Source organism: Nannobrachium achirus (genome assembly GCF_963921795.1).
Source record: "Nannobrachium achirus genome assembly, chromosome: 9".
NCBI lineage: Eukaryota > Metazoa > Chordata > Actinopteri > Myctophiformes > Myctophidae > Nannobrachium > Nannobrachium achirus.
This window is the reverse complement of record NC_137818.1, coordinates 39,376,281-39,403,777: the sequence shown is the minus strand read 5'-3', so window position 1 is coordinate 39,403,777 and position 27,497 is coordinate 39,376,281. Positions and strand designations below refer to the sequence as shown.

General features: G+C 40.5%; 2 protein-coding genes across 2 annotated transcripts; both read left to right on the top strand.

Moving 5' to 3' along the window:
- Positions 1 to 164: 164 nt before the first annotated feature.
- On the top strand, positions 165 to 14,047 carry LOC308291580 (natural resistance-associated macrophage protein 2-like; the record flags this gene model as incomplete). Its single annotated transcript, XM_080733629.1, has 14 exons — positions 165 to 215; positions 934 to 1,056; positions 1,152 to 1,271; positions 3,304 to 3,410; positions 3,618 to 3,688; positions 3,807 to 3,874; positions 5,277 to 5,432; positions 7,480 to 7,638; positions 7,846 to 7,932; positions 8,396 to 8,515; positions 9,113 to 9,262; positions 11,286 to 11,359; positions 11,465 to 11,618; positions 13,940 to 14,047. Exons 2-14 carry the CDS (start codon positions 985 to 987, stop codon positions 14,045 to 14,047), a joined length of 1,446 nt encoding a protein of 481 aa, XP_080589755.1. The 5' UTR covers positions 165 to 215; positions 934 to 984.
- Positions 14,048 to 18,160: 4,113 nt separating this feature from the next.
- Positions 18,161 to 27,497, top strand: ctdsp2 (CTD (carboxy-terminal domain, RNA polymerase II, polypeptide A) small phosphatase 2). Its single transcript, XM_080734151.1, has 7 exons — positions 18,161 to 18,765; positions 21,663 to 21,814; positions 22,753 to 22,854; positions 23,502 to 23,558; positions 24,270 to 24,362; positions 24,629 to 24,814; positions 25,624 to 27,497. The coding sequence occupies exons 1-7, from the start codon at positions 18,705 to 18,707 to the stop codon at positions 25,747 to 25,749; spliced, it is 777 nt and encodes a 258-aa protein (XP_080590277.1). The 5' UTR covers positions 18,161 to 18,704; the 3' UTR covers positions 25,750 to 27,497.

Below are 27,497 nucleotides of genomic sequence, written 5' to 3'. Positions count from 1 at the left end.
AGTCTCCCCAAGTGAGGCCATTTGTGATTGTTCTTCTCTCACCATGGCTGTTTCACCTTTCAGGAGAGGAGACTGCAGGAGAGAAAGAAGTTGTTCGGACCACACATACGCAAAAAATGGCCTCCTCATCCTCTCTGTTTCAAGAGGGACAGAATGAAACCGTGGCTAGTACTTATTTTGACCAGAGAATCCCGGTTCCTGACGACAACACCACGGTACTGTATGATCGGAACAGCAAATCCACATGGGAATCATCCAAGGATTAGAGCTAGAATGATTTATCCGGCATTACTTTGTTATCATATCAGCAATTATGCTGCTGTGACTATGTGTACCAACTAAGTTTTAACCACTGTAAGATACAGCTAAGAGTAAGAGCAAAGAATGACATTATTTTATGACAGTATACATCTGATGCAGTATGCTGCACAATGCACTAACAAATACACCCGCACACAGTGTCATTGCAGTGTCCTGACCTGCACTGAGCATAATAAAATACAATCACAGTGTTGATACGACATCAACGTTATACAGCGGTATCAATAGTGTCAACAGTATTATAACCCTAACCCTCGGCCTCCGGTGTAGAATGCACTGATGGTATTTCAGTACTGGTGTTACTACAGAGTTATTAGTCTATTAACTGAGTAGAGTGACCATCGTGTCACACAATGGACACACTGCTTTCTAATACTACTATCTACTACTCTACTATCGCACCTCCACCGAGGGAAGATGAATCTGTTGTTTTCAGTTGCCCCGCTATCTCCTATTGAAGGGGGTGAGAGGGGTTGGCCATGGTAGCTTCCACATATAGAAAGTATTTTGTCCAATTAATAAGACATCTTCTACCATCACCATACAGTACAGTAGTGTATGGAACATTCCAAACGTTCATGTTAAAGAAAATCCCTTTCCTCTCTATTCTAGGGTTGTTTCAGTTTCCGTAAGCTGTGGGCATTCACTGGGCCTGGGTTCCTGATGAGCATAGCTTACCTGGACCCTGGGAACATTGAGTCTGACTTACAGTCTGGGGCTAAAGCTGGGTTTAAGGTATTTGAATGAATGAATACTACTACTATTTATTAATACTAGTAGTCATTTTAAGTGGGCTCTTTGAAAACCTATTCTTGTTCTCTTCCTGCCAGCTTCTGTGGGTGCTGATGGGAGCCACTATCATTGGTTTACTCCTCCAGAGACTGGCAGCACGGCTGGGAGTCGTGACCGGGATGCACCTGGCTGAAGTGTGCAATCGCCAGTACCACACTGTGAGCCTCCCTTTTCCTCTACAACAAGGTTTAGGGTTAGAGAGTTACTACAGGGGGTCCTAAAAATCTTTGTGTGATAGAAACTTTTTTCTCCCTTTTTTATATTAACCACTTGAACCATATCCTTGAGCCGTGTCCATATTCTGAGAACGTTGGCCAAAAATAGCCGATCTACAAGCTCACAACGCCTCGCGCTGCGAGGCGTTGTGAGCTTGTAGATCGGCTATTTTCGGCAAAGAGGTTTGTTGTAGAGGGGAAAAAGAGCAGACTAAGTGCAGAGTCAGAGTGAGAGGTCAAGTTTATTAAGTATTGGCGGTTCACGTGGTTACATTACATATCTGAAAACACAAATTGACATGAATCTAAAATACACTGATCGTGCAGATTCATGCTGCCAAACAATGAAACTATATGGAATCTATGAAAAGGTTGTGGGGGTCCCTGCTTCATCTCTCTCTCTCAACTAAGGGGTCCTTGGCTAAATGTGTTCAGACAGAACATCCACTGTCTACCTGGATAAACCTTAAACACTACAACGTTGAAGCTGATATGTTTACAGCATCATGTTCAGGCTTATTGCATTTACACCCGTTTTTGTGCCACTGACCCACAATTGTAATAGCCTGTGTTGAGTAATAACTCACTGTAAGACCTAGATCACATTTTAAGGATGGAATAATCCACAAGGAATACAGGATATTTTATAGAGGATGTAATCTGATTGTGGTTTCACAGATCACAATCAAATCCAGAATTATTAATCATTCACTTGTATGAATGCGGCATGGCTCTGCCTCCGTGGTACTGTCTGAAAGAGTCGAGTGACTGAAACCCACAGGCCTGGAAACCATGTGACCACCCTTCAGTTCTCCTACAGCACAAAAAGCCCTATTGCACCTTCCCCGGGCACATTACAAGAGGGTGAATAGGTGTGAAAGCATGTAATGACCAATTTAATAGGAAATTGGCCGGGGGTTCATTTCATTTGAGCATCACTGACTTTATAGTCATTTTGTGCAGTTACACACAGCAAAATCCAGAGTTTTAAATTAATACTAGTACTCAGTAACTTGGTAACCACCTTAAGGGGGGAACACTGCTATAAAGCTTTGAGTACTGTCTGAACTGGTCATTCGTGCAGTCTGCTTCATTCAGTAGTACTATGGCAATACTGGCAGTGGTGTCAGTTCAGAGCTGCAAGATTCACAGATATTTGCCAGTAAATGCTTTTTTTTGTCTAGCCATGGGGAAGCCTCACAGGCCTCCAATGTAGACCAAAAGGGGTCTTACATACATATGCTGTAGATAACGTCGCTCCACTGATCAATTATAGGCAGGAAATATTTGGGTGCAATTAGCTGGACTGAAGTGGTTTAAAAATAATTTGATGTATGGGTACAACGATAATGAAAAACTTTGAGTCTGCACATTGCAATGCAATTGACGTAAAATATTGCTCTTCGTTTACTTTTCAGTGTCCATGCCATCTACAGAAATGATTAAATACCTAGGCCTTCAACACAAACACATCACCCATCTCATCTGCATATGAGTGTAAAAGAATAATCCCGAATTGGTAACACATTAGACTCAAACTTTAGTAATCAGTAAATAAGCTCATTGCCAGAAGAGGATGTTTGTATGTGACAACATACTAAGGTGTTACTCATGAACACAACACCTGCCAATTCACCTATGTGTCTAGGCAGTGATGTAAAGTAACTATTTACTAAAGTACATTTACTCAAGTACTGTACTTTTTTTTATATTACATTTGAAAATAGCCAATCTACAAGCTCACAATGCTTCGCAATGCTATTTTCTCAAGATTTGTATACATTATATACATTGTGAAATGGGACATTCTACATAATGAGTACTTTCTACTTTTGGTACTTTAAGTACATTTTGATGCCAATACTTTTGTACTTTTTTTAATCAACAAGTACAACTTTTTCTTGTAATGAAGTATTTCTACATTGCAGTATTGATACTTTTACTTAAGTAAAACATTTTCCACCAATGTGTCTAGGTGCCCCGGGTCTTCCTGTGGTTAATGGTGGAGCTGGCGATCATTGGCTCCGACATGCAGGAAGTCATTGGCTGTGCCATTGCTTTCAACCTCCTGTCACAGGGCAGGTGAGAAAAAAAAGCTGAAAAAAAACATTGATTTTATGACTTGTGGAATTGGAACGCGGTTTGATGAGTGCTGTAAAATGGTTTCTTTATCTCCTCCACGTTTGTAATTTGCTGTGTGTGTGTGTGTGTGTGTGTGTGTGTGTGTGTGTGTGTGTGTGTGCGTGCGCGTGTGCGTGTGTGTGCGTGTGTGTGCGTGTGTGTGTACAGGATACCCTTATGGGGCGGGGTCCTCATCACCATCACCGATACATTTGTCTTCCTGTTCTTGGACAAGTACGGTAGGTTGTGGACACATCTTTCGATCCATATGAGAAATGTATGCGCCTCATTTCTAAATGACGGTGAAGTTTCTTCCTGCACAGGGCATGAACAAATATTTTTCTATCACCTTTTCAGGTCTGAGGAAGCTGGAGGCCTTTTTTGGTTTTCTTATTACAATCATGGCTATTACCTTTGGATATGAGGTACACTTTTATTTCCTTCCAACAAGATGTGTGTGTCCATAAAACATTGCATCCTTGACATTTGTGCTATTTCCCGTTGTGTACTGTTTGTGCTTGTGTTTGTGTGTTTGTTAGTGTATCATTTCCATACCTACCTTCTTGCCTACTATGTACTGTACTACCAATCAAAAAATGTAATTTTGGTGACATTTAGAGCCTGGTATCTTCCTCAGACAAGAAATACTAAGCAGGACACACCCATACCTGCTAAACTGGGTCAGCTTAGGTGACCCAGCTGGCAACAATGCAACCATCAATGTTTAACAATTAAATCAGTGCAACACAAAGCTCATCATGAAACAAGAAGAGTACCTTATTTAAACCCAAATCAGTACACAATTATAATTTACCATGTACAGTACCTAACATGGTACAAAATGTTAACCCAACCACAATCAAATGACAGGTGCATTGGGTATACAACGTCATAAATGTCAGGTAATACAAGAATAAAATAATCTAATCTAATCTAATAATCTAATATAAGATTTAACCTATCAAGAGGCGCCTGCTAGTCTAAACAGGTGGTAATAGCCTTGTAATGAACAGTAAAAAATGGTACCACAGACAAGAAAGTTCTAAGATTAAAGGTCTTGTGACACAATTTCTTTTATTTTTAGGCTTTTTTGTAATCTATATAATTTGTAATCTATATAATTAGGTTCAGAAACGTGAGTTCATTGGTCTCCCGACGTACGCATCATCGTCAGGGGGGGGGGGGGGGGGGGGTGTGGTTATAGTTGAGGTTGTATCACCTTTGCTGTAACATTCCACTGTGTTTGTATCGTTCCAATGCACCTTTTACCTGTTACTTTCCATTGTGTTTGTAACGTTCCAATGCACCATTTACCGTTTACCACTGGTTGTTGCGTTCCAAAAGAGGCAACGATTAACAGGAAAGTTCCTGAACTACGACACCTACAGGAATCTAGGTGTATTATCTTTTCAAGTCAAAAGGCAACAGAACACAGAGAGAAAAAAGCCTGCCATGTCTCACTAGAGTGGAGTTTTCAATTTTAACATTTTAATACATATTTTAAGGACCAGGTTTCCTGTTTCTATACTACAATGACCTATCTGAAATAAAACTGAAATAAAAATGCCAAAAATTAATCATGTGGATCCAATGTGGATCTTGGACTGCCTCTGATGTCACTCATCTTTGTCAGTTGTCTGTGTGACATACAAAAATGAAATTAAAGTTAAATATTTCAAAGCATTAAAGAGACAAAAGGTTAGTGGAGGTACTTCTGTTGCCTGCTGGCTGTATTGATTTATTTTTATATTTGCATCTCTCTCTCTCTCTCTCTCTCTCTCTCACTCTCTCTCTCTCTCTCTCTCTCTCTCTCATTCAATGTTCTAGTACGTGATGGTAAAGCCAGATCAAGGCCAGGTGTTGAAAGGGATGTTTCTGCCATATTGTGAGGGCTGTGGGCCCGTGCAACTGCAGCAGGCTGTGGGCATTGTGGGAGCTGTTATCATGCCTCACAACATCTACCTCAATTCTGCCCTTGTCAAGGTATGTCCCAGAATAGTTGAGTGTATGCATTCCTAAGTGAAATGGATATCACATTCATTGATCACGGTTGTGTGCTAAAGATGATGAGCAAGAAATAAAATGTCGTCAACCGAACATCAAAGGACGATGATACACGAAAGAAGAAGAAAAAGAATGAATGCTGCGTGGACATATGTCTTGCATTGGCTTACATTCATTCCATATCGACTTAACCCTAAACTTAAATATAATTGATCTAACACATATAACTAGCACATCAGCAGGGGTTGGAAGTAGTCTCCCTGCTCTTCTATTGAGAAATTGAGTGTGATCTCCCCTGCCCTAGTGGTTGTTCTATCTTAGCTTAGGCTTAGCTCATTTTGTCTCCTGAGAGACCTGAGTTTGAATCCCAGGAATGGCTAGGCCTACAGCTTATGTATTGAAGCTTCAACCTTCATCTTTACGCCTTAACCCTAACAGATAAATGTTTAACCTTTACCCATACCCTTAAGCCCCTATCATAGTAGGCACCTCGGTGATAAGCTATCCACCGCGGTGTAGTCTTTTTAAGTCATAAAACTACAACATTATGTCATTACTTAAGAGCCATCCACCGCGAACCCCGACACATCTCTCTGTTTTCAGAGAGATCGGCCCATCACCCCGTTCACTGATTGGTCGATCTAGACCAGTCAGTCACAGTGATAGGACTACACCGTGACAGACTATGATGTCCTCCACTTGTTTTCTCACTTTAGGTGGATAGCTTATCACCTAATATTTGCGTTGAATAGCTTTTCATCCTGGACTCTGATAGAGGCTTTACGCCTTTACCGTAACCATAATTGGTGTGGTTGCCCTACCAGGGCCACACACTAGTACTTGTCCGACTTTATTATTCAAGAGTGACCAAAAGTTTGATGTGCTATTCCTCCCACAATGTTTTCGCCACACAATTGCGCCATATGTCAAATTGAACGGCTTCATCGGGAATCGTGCGGAATCATTTTCTGCAAAGAAAAGTTGTTTAGTTTCATTGATATTAATTTATTAGTGAATTTATTTTCCCCATTGACTTATACTTTATATCCATATCCATCTATGGAGCTGTTAAGTTCATGAGATGTAGAGGTATTAGCCAGCTCCATATTTGGAAATCTAAGTGATGATCCAGTCGTCTCCATGTATGGATATCAAGGGTTTGATGAGGTCAGTATCGTGATCTTAATATATGGAGATCCAGGTGATGATAGTCAACTCCATATATGGAGAGAGACACATACACAATAAAAAAAATACTTTTCCCAAATATGGAGATGACTGACATCATAGATGTCTGACATCATTGACCACATGAGACTGACACATTACAGTATGTCCATATATGGGCATTCCAAGATATGAGCTCCATATATGAGCATAAAAGGGATATGGACGGAAAGCTTTAGCACACACGCTCAAATAGGGACAAGGACTGACAGATACAGAGATATTTATTTGCAAGTGTGACTTGTGTCACAGCAACCACACAATCTTTCTAGTTCTGCATTCACAGTCACTCTAGCGCCGACAAAATCTACAAAATAACCAAGTGTGGCCAGCTACATTGCTACCGAGTCAATGTTGAAGTGTTACTCAAGCCACACTGTTAATGAAAATGGTAGGGTTAAATAGCACAGGGGACTGGTTAACAACAGGATTCTTTCTTCCTTTTATGGAACAGAGCAGGAATTGTGGGGAGAGAGAAGTGGAGTGGAAATGGTGAAACAAAAATATATAATTGATTGACACTTCACTGCGTCATTGGAGAGCTGAAAAATGTTCAAGCAAGCTGAACTTTGTTTTGTGTCACGCCCGTCGTGTCGGGTGTCGCTTTGTAGCATCATGCCTTCTGTTGATAACGACTCGTAGCGTGTTGCTGTGTTGAATGCAGCACAACATATACTATAATCTTTGTAGTACCCTAACCTTAACGACAACACACACAGCTAGCAACGTTTTCTTTTCACTCTGAACTCATGCTTCTGTGTTATTCTGTTTCTGATTCATTCCTGGTAAATTGTCTCAGTCTAGAGAAGTGGATCGGACATGCAAGGAGAAAATAAAAGAGGCCAACAAATACTTCTTCATTGAGTCTGCAATTGCACTATTTCTCTCGTTCCTCATCAACTTATTTGTGGTGGCTGTTTTTGCTGAGGCCTTCTACGGACGGACAAACATGGAACTGGTAGGTTCAATTTCCTCATGGCGTCCCTATTTTGAGCATGTACAGTATAGTTGAAAAGCAGATCTTGCGATGCATTGTGAGCTTGTAATTTCTCTGTTCGTCATATGGCGAACAGAGTGTTTAAAAACCTGCGTTTTGGATATCAAAAAATAACAACTGCATTGCTTGTTTGTTGTATTGTAAGCCTCTGGTGTCCTATGATTCCAGTACAACCAATGCAATGCAACAGGAAGTCCAAATACAGATCTTATCCCCCAGAACAATGAGACTCTAGAGGTGGACATCTACAAAGGGGTAAGGCATTGACCTTTACCAAAATACGTTTTCCCCGCCATATGTACCCACAGTGTAAGCCATTTACCATGAGAGGGAGTGGGTTGTTGGCTGATTTACCACTGTTTCAGGGTTGTGGCACGAGGCGAAGCCGAGTGCCAAACAACCCTGAAACAGTGGTACACAACCCACAACCCTCGAATGGTAAATTGCTTTTCTACCACTTTTACCATATAAATGAAAGAAAACACAGTTGTAACTTGCAAGGTTATTTAGTTACAATCATTAATTGTTTCAGAAACACAACAGTGGGCGGGGTCCATGAGCCAACTCAAGGTTGTTGACTGATTTACCACTGTTTTAAGCCAATCAGAATCCAGTATCTGAACATGAAGTGACCACAAAAAGTGATAGAAACCTGCTTAGCGCCTACTTTTGATAAAGTCATTTCACAGAGGATGCTCTTTGTTTGTATTGGTCACAGGGTGTGGTGTTGGGCTGTGTTTTCGGCCCCGCGGCGCTCTACATCTGGGCTGTGGGGATCCTTGCGGCTGGCCAGAGCTCTACCATGACGGGCACCTACTCTGGTCAATTTGTCATGGAGGTCAGTGGACGTACAAGTAAACAGCACCCTGTTGAATTTGTCATTATTGATCATTTTAATAGTTTGGATCTATTGATTTTCAGATGAGTCGCCATGAAACAACTCTCTTGTCTGTTTCTCTGTATATTGTCTCTGTTCAGCAGATGGGAAAAATAACCTGTGCTCCAATGTAGTTATTATATAATCACTAGCTCTTCTTTTAGCTTTTTACCCCTTTGTTATGCCAATTGATGCATCCCCACACATAATTCTGTGTGTTTTCCAAACACATTTACACTATTGTGAAAATAGTAGCTCAGCTAGAATGGCCAATGTCACAACTTTTGCGGAACAATGTCATAGGATGACGGACACACGGATAGATGGACAGGAGTGAAAACATAGCCTCCAGCCTTCTGACACTCTGTAGTCAGATTTACCCCCAAGAGCTGCCTCAAATATGCACACCTATACACCCAGTGGTGCAAAGTAACTAAGTACATTTAGTTACTGTAAGTACTGTACTTATGTAAAATCTTTAGGTATTTGTACCTTACTTGAGTATTTCCAATGCAGCAAGCAAAGCTCATACACTGTGTGTTGTGCTTCCAACCGCAGGGCTTCCTGAACTTGCGATGGTCTCGCTTTGCTCGTGTGATTTTGACCCGTTCCATTGCCATCACTCCGACCCTGTTGGTGGCTGTCTTCCAGGATGTGCAGCACCTGACAGGCATGAACGAGTTCCTCAATGTTCTGCAGAGCATGCAGGTCAGAGCTCTTCTCAAGCGTTGGTTAACATCTCTGTTACATTTTTATCTCCCTTTCCGGGGCCTTCCTTTCCTCCGTTTGGATCTCCAAGATGAAAAGTATTATTAACCCACTATTGCGTATCATTTTATGCTTTAGCTATTAAAAATCACACTTGTGTGAACTGAGCGGTGGAGGCTGCGTGTGTGTGTGTGTGTGTGTGTGTGTGCGTGCGTGCGTGCGTGCGTGTGTGTGTGTATTTGTGTGTGTGAATGTGAGTGTGAGTGTGCCTAGCTGGCCTGAACAACAGCGCCCCTCCCTTAACATGTGTGGTCAGAAAAGGTATAGCAGCCAGGCTACATACACCACAGGCTACATACAGACAGACAGACAGACACACACACACACACACGGATACACACACGGCCACGCTATGGAGACGGTGTGACCACCGCTCAAAAATAGCAGATATGGTGCCGCGCTGCGAGCTTGTAGATCTGCTATTTTTTTTAAATCTTGAAAATGTTGCAATTCTTTGAATATTTTGACTCGATTCTATAAGTGTCTTCTGAATCCTTCTAAGGTTTTTTGAAAAAGATATGTTTCTAGGTCGGCGGGGCTCAAACCTTTTCAAGTGAAGGACCCCCAAAATGATATGTATTTGGCCATGGACCCCCATCTCAAAATATTGTATCAGGGACCCCCCAGAAGCAAATATTTGAGTTACAAATGTTCGCTTTAAAATATATATTATATATTCAAAGATTTGCACAAATCTTCATGATTTTTCAAAAATAGCAGATCTACAAGCTCACAGTGCAGCACTCAGTGCCGCGCTGTGAGCTTGTATATCTGCTATTTTTCAATAGTTAAAGCATTCAATAATTCTAGGCCTAAATGGCTTAATAATGACTAGCCTAAAGCTTTTCTTGTGATCAGATTTTCACAACAGGGTTACTCAAAGCTTCCCAAAATATATTATAATTACGGTCGCGGTTTACGATCAGAACCGTCACAGCTTGTCCGTATCTACCCGTGCGGGTAACGCGCCTGACACTGTGGTTCCCCTGACACATCACTGTGACATCACAGTGATGTCAGATACTCAGAGCATGGATCTCCATATATGGGCATAAACAGGTGACATCACAGTCTTCTTCTTTCGTGTATCATCGTCCTTGAGGATTGGTTGGCGACATTTTATTTCACAAGATTTCTTGTTACTTGATGTCAGATACTCAGAGCAGGGATCTCCATATATGGGCATAAAAGGGATCTCCGTATATGGGCATAAAAGGGATTGTATCCCAGATGATGCCCTGTTAGGAGAACCACACCAACAGAATCCATATATGGCCAAGACAGAGAGGTCACTTTTCACCCTTAAAGGGATATTCCACTTTAAAAATAACTCTGCCTTGCATGAGTCTTCCTCCCCAGGCTCAGGGCCTCTCTACATACACACCCACTGTAACTTCAAACTCCATTTTAACAATGATAGATTCATTGAAAACTTCCATTATTTTTTCTGGTGACTCAAACTACCCTCCTAATACGTGAGCAGGTCATGTTTTTTTGATAATACTTTTCTTTTATTTTTTAATAATTTTATTTTGTATTTAATTTTTCTCATTTTCCCAAAGAATTATTAAAAAAATAATTAAAAGGGTTATTGAGAAAACACGGCCTGCTCACGTATTAGGAGGGTAGTATGAGTCACCAGAAAAATAATGGGTGTTTTCAATGAATCTATCATGGTTAAAATGGAGTTTGAAGTTACAATGGGTGTGTATGTGGAGAGGCCCTGAGCCTGGGGGGGGGGGGGGGGGGGGGCAGATAACATTTACATCAAATATCTAAATATTGAATGAAGTAAATTAAAAACTGCTCAGGGTGTTCATAAAAGCCTGATTAAATGATAAAGTGACCAAACGTTTTTTTTTTTTTTTTTTTTTTTTAAAGTGGAATATCCCTTTAAGCCTCTTACTGGTATACTGTATTATAACTAATATATTGCATTTTCCCTCCCTCTTATGTTGCACAGCTACCCTTTGCTCTGATTCCCATCCTTACATTCACCAGTTTACCCTCCCTCATGAATGAGTTCACCAATGGCCTGTAAGTACATCCTGAACATAAGAAAATGTCACTTAAGATCCCCTGCTGTTTTGTGTTTTCATGCAGTATCCGTATCTGTATTTGACACAATTCTTCTGTTTGCAGAGTGTCCAAAATAGGCGGAGGATTGGTGATCTTGATGGTGTGTGCGATCAACATGTACTTTGTGGTGGTTTATGTCACTACGTTCAACAGCGTGTGGCTGTATGTATTGGCATCATTCCTTTACGTGGCATACCTGGCATTTGTGGGCTATTTGGTAAGCAAAACTGTTCAGCTGATGCATTTGTCCACAGCTCCTGACTGATGGTGTGTGCCGTTTTTATGCGTTTACAATACAGGGGACACTTAAAAACATCAACACAGCAATAGCGATGGCAGTAAAAGGGCAGTAAAGCAGTACCAAGATTGTCATGGGAAACGGTCACATACAAATTTAAATAGTATACTACTGTAAAGGTGGGAGTTATGCCATGAAGGAAGTGGGCCTAAAGGTGGTTGCACACTGCACTGCGTTCTTTCGTTGCGTTTTGGAAATCCGAAATCCTCGAAAGCATTTTTCTGGCCAAGAGGAGAGCAAAGGACCCAGTGGCGACAGCTGCGAAAATTGGAAAAAAATCAACCCTGGTCCGAAAATAAATACGAAACGGTGTGCAAACGTGATTGACATAACATGAGGCCGATATTCGGCCCGAAAAACGCAGCAGTGTGCAAAGACCTTAACTCAGTGGTTCTCAACCTTTTCAGGCCGCAACCCCCAAAATAATCATATTTGAACTGGGGACCCCACACCTAGCACAGGCACTTGGAATTGGAGGAGTTGGCATTACATTTAGTTTGACTTGATTTATTCCATTGTGAAAATAGCCGGGGAAGGTAGCGCCGACCAATTTTTTGCCAAATGGCTTGCAATGCAAAATTTGCCAACATTCGGTCCATTATTTCCCCCCTTTAATTATACCGAATGCTATTGTGTTTGATATCATTGTTATCGTTGATTTGTCACCTTTACAACAAGGTACAGCTTGTAAGGATCTGGCATTCGTGGAATGAGCAACACAACCAAACGTGTGGGTAGCGTCCCTCCAAAAATGGTCAAAATGACCTGCAATACTGTTCTCTTGGTGTTTGCCTGTGTTGCTCATTCCACGAATGCCAGATCCTTAAGCCTCCATCAGAGTCCAAGGGGAAGAGCTTATCACCGCAGATTTTAGGTGATAAGCTATCCACCTAAAGTGAGAAAACAAGTGGAGGCTATCATAGTCAGTCATGGTGAATTTCCCCCTTGGGATAATAAAGGTATCTATCTATCTATCCTATCACTGTGACTGACTGGTCTAGATCAACCAATCAGTGAACGGGGGGATGGGCCGATCTGTCTGATAGTAAAAACAGAGAGATGTGTCGGGTTTCGCGGTGGATAGCTCTTCACCGCGAGTAATGACGTAATGTTGTAGTTTTATGACTTAAAAAAACTACTCCGCGGTGGATAGCTTATCACTGCGGTGCCTACTATGATAGGGGCTTTACAAGCTGTACCTTGTTGTAAAGGTGACAAATCAACGATAACAATGATATCAAACACAATACCATTCGGCATAATTAAAGGGGGGGAAATAATGGACCGAATGTTGGCAAATTCTGCATTACAAGCCATTTTGGCAAAAAATTGGTTGGCGCTACCCAAACGTTTGGCTGTGTAGCTCATGCCTCGAATGCCCGATGCTTACAAGCTGTACCTCCTTGTAAAGGTGACAAATCAACGATAAAAATGATATAAAACAAAATACAATTTGGTATTATTAAAGGGGAGATATAATTAATTATAATATTATGTTTCCTTTCTTTTTGTGCTGAGTTTATTATCACAATTTCTGCCTCTAATATTTCACAATTTGACTAATGTTTGACCAGAGGTACTAAAAAGGTCTTTAAAGTCTTTAAATTGTCACTTTTTAAATGTGCACATACCCGTGTATACACTTATACTGTATGTTGGTCTGTTGAGTGAGAAAACAATGTTAAAATTTAGTTAAACATCTGGGGACCCCCCCAAAACAATTTGGGGACCCCTCTGGGGGTCCCGCCCTGCATGTTGAGAACCACTGGCCTAACTTACACTTACAGTCTCATTATTAATGAGCATTTATTACGGGCTAGTTAGACATTATTGGCAATTTCTCAGTCGAATTGCCTGGGGCCTTTTGTACTGCTACTAGGAAATGGAAATCTGGAAATGTTTAGCTAGAGCTTAGAACAACATAATCTTCGATGGCAGCACCATCAGTTAACCATCTAAACTTTGTTATCTATGTTTCTTGTACTTTCTAGTTGTCATCTCACATATGCTACTTATTCACCTCTGTACCTCATGTTTTTAGCTATGTAAATGTAATAAATGGAGCAATAATTCCCACATTTTCTAAGAATCGAATATTATAGCAATCAGCTGATTAATCCTGTATCTCTCTCTGTCTATATCTCTAACCCTCTTTCTCGGTTTTGCTCTCTTTCTCTCCTCCCTTTTCTCTTAACTGTCTCTCTCTCTCTTTCTTTCTGTTATCTCTCCTGTGAGTATAGACATGGTTATGTCTGATAGCTCTAGGAGTGTCGTGGTTGGACCCATTCAGAAGGAAACAGAACGACTCCACCATTTTAATTGAACCGCAGCCAGAGTTTGACTCCTGACCGTGCAGCACTTTCTCTCGTTCCCCTCATGGATGTATTGCGTGTGAGTGGACCATCATTTCAAAGTCCGATGCCTGACTGTTTTTCCTTATTATTTTTTATCAGTGTACATGTTCTTCTTTATTGATAATGTATTGATACTTGATGTTCATGAAATGCATCCTGTGTGTTTTTTAAATTTATTGGCACTGAATTCTATGATTGTGTCTTTTATTTTCTGCCAATTTGTTAACAAAATGTTAACAAGTTCAATCGAAAATAGATTGTGTCACAATGATCTAAAGTGGGGTACACCACCACTACTAGAGTATAGTATTAGTATTCCACATATATATATATATATATATATATATATATATATATATATATATTTATACTATATAGTATGTATATATTTTATTTTGTATTATAGCTTATCCTCTCTATGTGTAGGCCTATATAGTAACAAAGAACACACCATGTTAAGTTGTTGCCATAGTTTTCACTATAATCTTTTCCAGATAGTGGTGCCCAGTTGGTGTAGAGGAAAAACACTCACCTACTAATTGTTTGATTGCTGGGCTTACCGACAAACACAATTGGCAGTGTTTCGCAGGGCGCCAGTTCAGCAGTGAGGTAAAGTGGGGGACATTGCATGAACGTCTGCGTGCATTTACGGTCTCCTGGTGAAACTCCTTACTGTCAGGTGTAAAGAAGCAGCTGGTGACTCCATGTGTATCAGAGGAGACATGGTAGTACTCGCTCACAAGGCCAACAGTGGGGAGAAGGGATTGGCAGCACTGGGACATTAGGAATTGACGTCTAAATTGAGGGGGGAAACAAATTCAAAAACGTTGTTTTCACACATTATCACATTTATGGACATGCGCTAGGTTTTACAGTTGAATGGGTTTATGGGCTGTTGTGACACCTGCATTTGTTACAATTAGAAATGAATACTTCTACTATCCCTCTTTCCACCACAGGGGGGCAGTGTAGACTAGAAGAGGAAACAGGCTTGCTCAAACAAAAAATTCTACCACCAGTGTAATGAACCCAACACACTTACACACATCAGATGACATGGCCTGTTACATCATGTTTTACATGGTGCTGAAACTGCACAGTATTGCACATGGTAGCAGCAGCATTGTGTTGTGCAAAACAATGTTAAAACAATCTTTGCTGATCAGCAGTGGTTATGAAAGTACTATTTCTGACATTTCAACAACCAGGGTACAGTCAGATTGACACAGCGTTTTATAAATGCCTGTGGTAGTGGTATGTCAGCAGTGTTGACACTATTGTCTAAGTGAACGCAGGCACTGGGCAGGTTTCTGTGCTGCTCAAATTCCAAGCTTGAAGAGTCTCAGCCCTTTTCTGAGTCGAGGGAGAGGCAGGCGGACGGACAGGTTTTTCTTTGCATTGTGGCGGGGCAACTTTTTTTTTCTCTCCCTGTCATGGAGGCAGAGTTATGTAAGAAGGGAGAGTCTTCCTCCCACCTCCCTTCTCTGTTTTTGTTTTTCTCAATGAGCCAATGTCTCCCTGCATAGGCCTCACAGCCTGTCCAGTAGGCCCCTTTCCTGGAAACATAGCCCAGCGGCAGAGGCCACGCAGGGGCAGGCCTGAGAGCTGGGAGGGGAGGGAGGGGGGTGGGGGGGTTGACTCTTCCAGCAAATCACATGACTCTAGACCCTGAAGTCCCAGCCCTACATAAGGCTCAGATGCTGCTGGCAAACATTTCTTATACAGCTAGTTTGTGATCTGCATGATTGGATGTAGCTAATGCATGGCAGAGTGCATGATGTAAGTAGATGGTGTCTTTTTGAAGGTGTGAAACAGAGAATCACAGCACCTTGACTGATGGTGTGTGTGTGTGTGTGTGTGTGTGTGTGTGTGTGTGTGCGTGCGTGCGTGCGTGCGTGTGTGTGTGTGTGTGTGCATGTGTGTGTGTGTGTGTGTGTGCATGTGTGTGTGTGTGTGTGTGTGTGAGAGAGAGAGAGAGAGAGAGAGTATGCAAGTGTGTAAAAGGAGTTTGTAGTTGTGTAAAATGTCAACAATTTTTTTGTTCACAATATCCATAAACAAATTAATGTCTTAAATGAACAATTTCTGCTGCATTTTTACCACAGATTGTTTTTGCCAATTTTTAGTACCGAATTTTAGTGGATAGGTATTTTGTATTGATTATTATGGAAGCCTGTAGGGCCTTTAGAAATGTTACAATTAATAAATCATTGTATGATTCTTGCACATGTGTAAGAGAACTGGTGTATGTATGTATGTATTTTGATTTAAATAATGTTATTTTTTAGAATGTTTCCAGTTATTGCTATGTAGAAGATACATATTTTTTGCATGTTTTTTGGAAAGGACTGTACACTCCAAAAAACTAAACTAAACTTGAGACATTGAGACATTGTGCTGCTGTATTGCTGTGACTTGCGCAAGTTGAAAATGACAAAACTATTAAATGTGATTTAACAGCAAACAAACCACAGAACAATAAAATTATAGTTATGTTATTACAAGTACTGTTTGCTGTAATTATTTAAATGACACTTGTTTTTGAGTGGGATCCTTAATTGTTTTTCCTCTTCCTACTTTGAACAGTAAAGATTTCAGGACTCCGCTTTGAAATACGTACTGACAGTCTGTCAGTTCACTGTGTTGTTAGTTCAAGATGTGTAGAAAACACACCTTATATTCTAAAATGAATCCAATCTAGTAAGTAACCAGTAATGATATTTGGAGCTCATGCCATTAGTCAGTGGTGCTACCGTTGTAACACCCATACTCAGTGTAGGCCTAGCAGTTGACCTCTCTCTCTCTCTCTCTCTCTCTCTCTCTGCATATCTCAGAAGAATGTACACTTAACTGCACCACTGAAAAAGCCTTTAATGGAACCAAGTATGTGTACACTCATTGGAGTTAAAATGACTAAGGATTTATTGTCAGGTAACATGAACAACAGAGATCAAGAAAACAACTGTGTTAAAGTTGATGCTTAGCTTAAAACCACATGACATTTTCCAGTTGTGCAATCCATACATATTTTGTATATATATTTACACAGACAAGTCAATGTTGCCTCCCTATGTTTTACGACTGGAATGCAAAGAGCTGGGTCATTCTTGTCCATGTCTTACATTGTGGTCACTGTGGTATATAGGCTGGTCTGATTCAAGTACCGTATATGCATTGCTATATGTAGGCTATTTGGAAAAGTGAATTCTATACTTCCCTATTTGCCTTCAGTTGTTTGTATGGAGTCAATAATGTGCTGCTACAATGTCTAAAGGTATTTTTGTGTGTTTGGGTAAGCCTGTGCACAATGTTTGCGTAATTACATAGGTTCAACATCAGTGTTGAAAGATGTTAAATGTCACATTTTGTTCAGAAAGGTTAAATGTCTCTTTTTGTGGAATTTTACGTCCATTTTTAGTGGCTTCTCTGTAGAAATGTAGACATCTACTATAAATGTCTACATTTCCACAGGGAAGACACATTTAGGCTATACAACCTCAGATCACCTATGTGGTAGCCTACTAACTCAGGCATCCCATGACTGTCCAATGGTGTCAAATGCACATTATGCATAAATGCAATATTAATCTCATAGACAAACAATAATCATCTTGGCATCATTTTTGCTGAAATAAATGATTGCATGACATGCGCATAGACTTAAAGCTTGCAGCTGAATATATTTTTTCTTGCTAAATATTTCCAAGAATAGCCTTATTGTGTATTATTAGTTTAACAAATTGAGGCTCAATGTAGGCCTATATGTTTTACGTTTAACTATAATTACTTTCACAGCTATACCCTCGTCATCACCATTAACTAAGTCTTTTAAATTTATACTATTGTCTTTTTTGTCTTTTAAGACGCCATGTAATGACATTCAAGTAGCCTATACATGAACACAGTGCTCAGTGGCTGCTATAATAAAACTATAATGGTCCCTACTCGCCTTATGTCAAAGCAGCGCTGGAATGTGTTTAGTGTGGAGCGTGTAGAACAGAGAGGAATGCCTTTGCAACTCCCACTTTCCAGGCGGCCAATCGGAGGCGAGCGACGGTTTCCAGGCGCCCGCGGAGTCCCAGCCGAAGAAAAACAAAGCCTCAGATAATAATAAAACTAGCGTTTTAGACGGGACGATATCCGGAATCGCTTTAGCACCCGAAACGCCAGTCGACTGGCGTATTTGTGGCCCTTTTCGTCGCTCTCCGGGAGCAATTCGGCGAGGTTGTTTATCTGTAGTAAGGGGAACTTGAAACAGCCCACCTTGCCCCATTTCCTCGGTTGTTTTCCTTCTTTCGCCTGGATTCTCCATGTTGTTGATGCTGCTGTTAAAGTGAGGACTTCGCCGCGGCAGGAGGGGGGTGTTCGTTTAATATTACTAGCAATAAAGTCAAACCTGAGACGCGGCAGCAAATAGCCTTCAAAACATCCCCAAGTGCCTTCCTTGCCCCTCCCCGGCGGACGGGACGAGAAGAAACATTGTAGCCGATATTTTTTTTCTTCTATTCTCATCCGGATTGTAACGCGCGCGCCCTACGGATGACAGTTAATCTCGGCAGTATTTTTAGTAACTTTGTCAATAAAACCTAATGAAGGCTCCTCATCAGCGTTCGGGGACAGGATTTGATCTCGAGGGCTCCGTGATTGTCAGATGGAAAGTTCTATTATCACCCAAGTGCAGAAAGAAGACGTTCAAGTGTCACCGAAAACAGGTACGACGGGTTTATACGTGTTAATTCCTAGTCTGCGTTGTTGTTTGCCAATCGAACGTCAAAGGCAACAACATGTGAATGTGTATAGATGGTGGAACTCTGTATTTATTGAGCGTTGGTTATAAAAAGCCCAGTGCGCCCATTTGACAGTTCAGCGCTGCGGACGTTGGGCTCAAAGCGCATTGCTCTGCTGTTTTTGGCTCCTAATCAAATTGATGTGTTATTTTGACCTAATCGATGTAAAATACAGACATGTCTAGAGCTATGTCAAATATAGGAACTATGTTTTGCGGTAATTGACGTTTTGCTGATATATAGGAATGGACTTGAGTGAATACCTGCAGGGATCCAGGCAACTGTTGGAAATTGGAACAAAAATGCTCCCTATTTGAATAGAATCTTGTTATAACGAAGTCTTTGTTGTATTTTGACGTGGTTGATGCAGCCGTAAGGCGATTTAAGCGTCCCCCCGCCAACATCTTCCATGGATAAATGATAATTTAGGTGGAATCGGATTGCAGGATAATGTATACACTACATCAATAGCCTCCCTTTACGTTGCCATGAATGCCAGCCACAGAGCTTGGCTAATTGCTGATCCAAAATTTGCTTTTGATTTCGGTTCTCTTATTATGTGAATGGTAACACATCTTTGTTGCCCAATATTTGGCAATGTGTCTGTTTAGCGTTACAGCTGCTGATGTGATGATGATCACAATCTTTTTCTAAAATATAAACTACTCGTGTTTATCTGATTCTAAGCTGTTTGGCACATTCCATAGGCTATACTACGAGCTACAGTATGATCACGTTTGTCGCCACACAGCCGCTGTGGCTACAGTAAGCTATGTTGTTTTGTTCTGAGCCTTTTCTTTTTTTGGAAGGGGGGGGGGGGGGGGGGGGCACAGATGAGTGCGCGTAGTGGAGAACTGGAGATGGAAGGCTACAGTTACTATTTCAACGATTCTGGTCTTATTTTATGTTGGAAAAACTGGACAGAAGATACAGGCTACTACGTGACACATGCATGCATCTATTGTAGATGTATTTGGCTACATAAACAGTAGGGAGTAATCCTAGTCTGGATTTTTATTTTATTTCCTTTAAAGGGGGAAGACATGAAGTGAACAGCCATAGAAATACCAGGTGCCGCGGTATTGACAGTGGAATGCACAAACACACCCCTCTGCACACGCCCTCCTCCTACCGCCCATTGTAGCGCGGTTTCAAAGATTCATTATTTTTTGCTCGTTTCCCCCTCGCTCGGAAAGGATCTTTCTAATGATTGTGTTCCGTTCGTGATTGATAACGTCGAGCGTAATGTATTAATTATGATTATAATTATATTATAATGTATTGCAAGGATTCCCCAATTCTTATTTTTATTTATTTATTACTGAGAACCAATTTGTTTGTTTTTCCACACACTTGCATTCATTTACTAGCCTATTTGTTCTTTTGCTTGGTTGATTGACTTGATTACTTTTATTTTTATAATAATTATAAATGTTACAACTGGCTTCATGTACATTTTTATGCAGATGTTTCCTATGGACCCTATGTGTTGTGACATGCCCCCCCATCCTCCCCTCAATGGAACCAATAGAATAATGCTGTGACAAGCCATTGGAAATCACATCCATAGGATATAGTCTACACTACAGTGGCTGGAGGGCAAGGTTCTGAATTTACTAGTAATGTGGAGACTATCTTATTTTCTAACAGAGGCAATAGGCTAGACATTAAAGGCACTACTCTGATAGTGTCCACATCAAGGTCCAATATTCTTTGTCTGTTGTATAACATAGTTGTGTTATGACGCTATAATGAGCCAAGCGTCAGCACACAGGGTTACCAACATTGATAGAAAATAAAAGAGGCAAGATTTGATAACGTATTGTAGATGGATTAAATAAACCAATGGCTTCTAGGCTTTAGTCACTTGACTCTACCATGGTATATGATTCTGTTCAAAATATACTTGCATGTGCAAGTCCTCACATGCAACGCTTAGTAGAGATGACTTGCATAGCTGAGTCCTGTCAAGAATGTTTTTCCCATTCTGATGCCTAATTTATGCTCCGTCGTATGATGGTGTCGTATGCCAAAAATAGCAGATCTAAAAGCTCATAGCGTGTCACATCTGAAATGTTGTAGAGCTTGTAGATTGAATATTTTCAACGCACAACACCATTACATGATAAAGTATAAATCAGGCTTCAGTCTATGGCACTATGGCACAAGTCTTGTGCAGGGCCAGGATGCCTGTCTTTACAGTGACTGATCAAAGACTCGCACAGAGCATTGAGGTGTGACTGACTGACTGATTGGCTATTCTGGCTAGCTTCAGCCTGCCAGGCAACGCCAGTTCGGTCTTGGGAGTTTAAAATGGTTGGAATGTTTTCTGTCTGTGTTTGCTGCTGAAGGTATTGCTGAAAAGTGTGGGTTTTCCCGCCCTCTGTGATTATATAACATGTACCAGGCAGCCGTTTCCAGCAGCAGCAGCAGCAGCAGCAACAACAGCAGTAGAGTCAGGCTCATTAAAAACAGATTTCATGTGCAGGCTGTGCCATCCCTGTAGACTGATGGATTATGCCTTGAGGAGAGGGAAGCTCATTCTACACGTGTGCTGCAAGCAACCAATATCTCTCCGATTCATATTTCCCAAGGAATCAATATTTTTGATTGATTTGTATAAGATTCCTAACTCCTTTCATCTCCAGCTCTGCAGTCTGCATTATTTTTGTATGGAAAAAAAGCTTCATTACAATTTCTGACATTGCAATGCATGTTTGGTATATAATAAGGCCCCACCTCATGTATAGTGTCTACATATCGAAACATGCAGCTGTAGTTAGTTTTGCTCATGAAAGTCTCTCTTTCTCCTCACTCAACAGGCCAGGTGAGCCGGTCTTCCCTGAAACAGCCTAGGAGTTGTAACATCTTCAAAGCGCTCTTCTGTTGCCTCCAAGCGCAGGATGGCCCCAAACCACTACCACCTTCCCAGCATGCCTTGCTGGAGTCACAGGAAAATGGCATGGTTGTCAAGGTAACATCATTCTTATGCCAGGAATGATTTATACCCCTGTAAACAGTCTGAAAAACGTGATTGCTAGCTGATGCACGCCACATATACAGGTATATTTTGTTAAAATCCATACTAATCCTAGCAGGTGAAGAACTTATCCGAACTTAATATGAAAATGTTCACTGGTTAGTTTACCCGTTTTGAGGAATAAACTAGACACGTCATCTACAAGAACTCTTCCGTTCAGCTTTTTCATATAACTACAAACAATATAAAACCACTACTGCACCTGTTCTGAACATCTCGCTTATCACAACGGTCTGCGGATATGGATATTTGAGCCTCTAAGGAAGATAGGAACAGCTGAGTGACTTGCAATCCTTTAAGCAGACCAAAAATGCAGTAATATGTGTCTTGTAATTGGTGAGGTGGAGAGAAAAAGCTTAGGGAGATGCTACTCATGGCGGACAACACTGTCAACCTGGTTAGGACTTTTAATGAGATGCCATGTTTGTTCATTTTGAAGAGTGTCCTCCAGCAACAGGAGCAAACAGGAAGCAGCATCTGTAGGGTCTGGCTATTGTCTCGCCCGGTCTGACTGAAATTAAATGGAATTAATCATTGGCGGCTAATTCCTACTGTATGGAGCTCACTGCTAGTGAACAATGATGTATTATCAAAGAATGGTGTTGCTCATGCAAAGTGTACATTTTTGTTATCCATCATAACATGCCCCCCTTCATTGATGAGTTACTTATGATACATCATCTAGTATTTCTGTGCAATTTATGTTTCTTTTCCTTGTTGAGCAAACATAGCTAAGATTATGTTACGGCACTTGATATACCCTGCTTCCTTAAATCCCTGCACTATAAGGGACATTCTGTATCTTTGTCAGCACATACAAATTATGTGTAAAAGAAATAAAGTTCATCATGTGTTTTTCTGCATCTCCACAGGAGTTGGAGCCCTGCCTCCTGCCTGAGATGACGGCCCAGGACCAGGGGAAGATCTGTGTGGTTATAGACCTGGATGAAACCCTGGTGCACAGCTCTTTCAAGGTCCCAGACACAGTCTAAAACATGATTTATGCTTGTCTGTTAACAAACAAACCAAAGTATTTTCAACTGAAAAAAGTGTGATATGACGTGACCAACAATTATTGTTTTGGTTGAAAACACATTCTTTTTGTCGAATGACACTTCACTTGCCACTTAGTCGCTGGAGCATAAAGCAGGCTTAAACGTAGCTTGACCACAACAGGCTATGCTGTGATGTCAGTGTCATTTTCCCGAGGTTTTTACATCACCTTTTAAGTACTGTTTGCCCTTAAACTTAAATGCCACAATTTATCTCAGTGGACACAAGAGCTTCCTATAATTCACACACAAAAAAAGAAAATAAGTATTTAGGAAACATCTGGTTAATTACCGGTATATGTGTTTTATGTGTGTTTAATGGTTGGCCTCGTCCTGTGCTGATTTTTTGTCAATTTGTTTAATTTTATAAAACATTTTCTAGTTCACTTAAAATGTTTGGGGAACACCAAGTGAATGATATTGTTTATGTAGGCTGTGTACTGTGATTTATGGTAGCGGCATTGAGTTCATGGGCTTCAGCGTTCAGTTATGTAATGCCATGTGAACGTACACAGCGTAGCTCATGTGAGTGAGCATGCCAACCATCTTCCTCTGTGTTCTCTCTCCAGCCCATTAGTAATGCAGACTTCATCGTGCCTGTGGAGATAGAAGGGACCACACACCAGGTAGAGTGTGTGTGTGTGTGTGTGTGTGTGTGTGTGTGTGTGTGTGTGTGTGGTGGGGGGGCTGGTAAGGGGTTGTGTTTGTGTATGTACAATGTTGATGTGTTTGCAGCGGTTGCTGAGCTAAAAAGGGATGGGTCTTGTTGCTGATCAGCCAGGTTTTGTTATTGTGGGTGCTAAGAGCCCTCTGCTGGCCAGATGTTGATTTGAACAGGGAAGTTTAATGGAAGGCAAAAGCATCCAAGGAAATGAACACATTTCAGCCATGTCCTTGAAAACTGCATTTATAAGTTATGGAATATGTAACCACCTATGTATAGAGGTTGTTGAAGGGGGAAAAATATGCCTAACCAGTAAAGTGTAGTGGATCCTTTAATTCAACTTGAGCATAGATCTGCTGACTATTCGACATGTGGAAATGTATTTAACTCGTAACGTGATGCCTTGGACCACCCATGCTGTTATGGACTCTTTTTTTGGGCCTCTGCCTGGTTCAAGTAATCCAGGATAGGCTGGTTAACACCAGCACGGCCTATTCTTGATTACTTGTTTCAGGAACTGGCTGATAGCACCTGATTGATGGACAGACATGGTAAAGAAGTTCATTATGCATATGAAGGAAAATGTAAGTTGAATGACAGTTGATGACTGCATTGTGCATGAAAAAACGTTTTCAATGCTTGAAGTTGTTTACTTACAACCGTCTTTGCACAGGTGTACGTACTGAAGAGGCCATATGTGGACGAATTCCTACAGAGAATGGGAGAGATGTTTGAATGTGTTCTGTTCACAGCCAGTCTCGCCAAGGTACATATTAGATAGATCATCAAATAAATCATTTTGCCGTTATCTTCTGTTGCAGATCTTGAAAAAAGTTTCTCTCCCTTTCTATTAAATGTTCTGTTACTCAATAATCACTTCTCCATTATAATCACATGCATAGTTTATTCCTTTTTCATTTTACTTTATAGACTTATTAAACCATTTCTAGCTTATCTATTTCCTATTAGAGCAAGCTTACAATGCTTCTGTCATCCCTTCATTTTGGTGTCTGCTTGCCTCCACTGTGTTAGTATGCAGACCCAGTGACAGACCTGCTGGACCAGTGCGGTGTGTTCCGAACCCGGTTGTTCCGAGAGTCTTGCGTCTTCCACCAGGGCTGCTATGTCAAGGACTTGAGCAGGTTGGGCAGAGACCTCCACAAAACCCTAATCTTGGACAATTCTCCGGCGTCCTATATCTTTCATCCTGAGAATGCTGTAAGTTGTGTTGTATTTCTGCAAACTACCATCTGCCTCCTTAAAGGAGTAGTTCACCCCCAAAATGACTTTTTTTCTATTGATTACTCAGGCCATGGAGAGTAGAGTTCAATAATATTTTTTGGTTTTTGTCACATTCCTAAGACAAAAATGTGATAACAATAAATTTACCCCCATTGATTCCGGATGGTGACCCGTTTCGAAACATCCGGAATCAATGGGGGTAAATTTACTCGAATCAAAATTTTGTCTTAGGAATGTGACAAAAACCAAAAAATATTATTGAACTCTACTCTCCATGGCCTGAGTAATCAATAGAAAAAAAGTCATTTTGGGGGTGAACTACTCCTTTAACCAGGGCAGACAATGTTAATTTGATCTGAAAATGACAATATTTTACATTTGAGTCACTGTTATATAATGAGTGATAGTGATAATGAGTGACACCACGTTTACACCAAATAATTATATCATGTTTACAGACTGGAATATCCCTATTTTGGAAATATTTAATTTAATAATAATACATTTTATTTGTAATACACAGTGCTACAGAGTAATAAACAAACACACAAAAGACTAAGCCAAAAAAAGAAAAAGAAAAAAAAAATCATTAAACCCAACTGGGGAAAAGATGTTTGGTGAACCTTAGAAGAGATGTGTGAATAACCCCCCCTACAGTGATAGTGTTTAGAACCGCCCATAAAAGCGGTTCTAAACACCACACATAATCAAGGTACAAGTTGAATTTGGGGATTTTAATGCAGTTTGGTTTATTTATATGTGAATGTTTGATGCCTTCCTATCAGGTTCCCGTGGTGTCATGGTTTGATGATGTGGATGACGCCGAGCTGCTCAACCTTCTGCCTGTGTTTGAGGACCTGAGTCAAGCTGATAATGTTTACACCCGGCTGGATCAGCTACGAGGACCGTAGCTCTTTAACCTTGGAGGGCCCCATTCAACTCTGGAATATGCCTACGCTACAATAACCCCACATGTCGAGAAAATACACTGGGTCGGTTTTCCAGACATTGAGTTAGTGTCCATGCCATGGTAGGACAATTCAATTTATGGAAAACTGACCAATGGTGTCATTGGTTTAATGCGAAGTGCAGGCTGAGGCCATCTCTCTGAAACTCATTGCTCAGAATAGTCCTCTTTGGAAGCACTGCCAGAAGGGTTGGGGACATGGGTTACAACAACCAAAGTAGTCCACTAACAATCACTCCAGTGAATATGAATATTAAAGTGGTTCTTTTGCCAAAGCAGAAGCCTTCCTGCCCTGATTCGGGAACATTGTTATATCGTTGTGCCTTTTAAGGAACAAAACAATACAATACATCAGCTCATTCTTTTATTTCCAAACCGTTTTTATACAATTTTTATGTTAGCTTTTCTAGTTTGATTTTATAACAAAATCTATTTTTAAAGATAAACATTCAACAGTTCATCTATGCAATCCTCTTCTGTATTTACATAGACAATACCTCTTGTGCAGCCAGTCGGTAATTTCATACATCAGATCTAGACATTAATTTTGTCTTATCTATAAATGAGCACCAAAACAAAGTCTATTTTGCTTCTTTGTGCTGTATTGTAAAGATAATCATTTCTGTATAACATATACAGTATCATTGAAGCACCAGTCAGATTCATATTTGATTACATTGGCTAGGAGTGAAGTTATTGCAGCTCAACAACTTTTGGAATTCAGTCATTTGAAAGCAGACACTGGAATGCATTGGTGGCACATAAGATGGTCGTAAATGCCACGTTTCAGTCAAGGTTATGTCAAATCCTTTATGTACTTTTTCTTTCATTAGTACTAAATGACAAAACTTGCACTTGTTGTTTTGTATTGACAGTGCTAAAAGTAACAACTGTGCCTTCGAACTTCGGACAGAGAAAAGCCTTATTTATACTTTATCGTTGTCACGTTCCAGAAATAGCTCACAATGCATTGAGCTTGTAGATGTGCTATTTTCACTGTCACACGACAGAGTATAAATTTAGCAAAACAGTGTTCTGCCTAGGCAGAGACATGAGGCCTATACATTCTAATATGTCATGCTGAGCGTGAGAAAACACTGTCCGTTCAAGTGTAATATCATGCAGTTGTGGTACTTGCAGTGCAACACTTGAAAATATCATCATATATGATGAATATTTTTTACTGTTTGAGTGTGTATTTATTGGCCAAAAATTGTATTGTTCAGTATCTCTTTACTGCCAAACATTTTGTTGTATAATCTGTTTGCCTATACTTTGTTGCTGGCCTGGTGTTTAACTAACGAACGATCCAGTTTTGTTTGTGCCTTCAAGTAATTTATGTCAAAAGAAAGTACCAACTGTAACTTCAGTTTAAAAGATTTGGGATTTTGACAAAAGTTAATTTGAAACCTCAAAATCTCCATTTGTATGCCATCTGACTTTTCATAAAAACCTTGTAAAAACTGAGAATAAGTGGGATTGATTCCTTTGTCAAGCTTATTCAATGATGTAATGTTTTGTGCAATTATTGCCTGCATGTTGACACCTACATGAAAAAAAGAAAATTTACCTTCTATAATCTCATCTGACCAAAAGTATTTGTTCAGACAGTGAAGATCTGTCAATTAGTGTTTATCAAGATAAATGAATCATTTATGCATCTTCTCATACCAAATCAAATTCATTTCTGAA

Bases quoted from the DNA above. Each gene is read 5' to 3' on its own strand.
- ctdsp2 (XM_080734151.1), top strand. From the start codon at position 18,705: ATGGAAAGTTCTATTATCACCCAAGTGCAGAAAGAAGACGTTCAAGTG. The intron at 24,363-24,628 runs GTACATATTAGA...CCACTGTGTTAG, and splicing joins TCACAGCCAGTCTCGCCAAG to TATGCAGACCCAGTGACAGA. The intron at 24,815-25,623 runs GTAAGTTGTGTT...CCTTCCTATCAG, and splicing joins TCTTTCATCCTGAGAATGCT to GTTCCCGTGGTGTCATGGTT.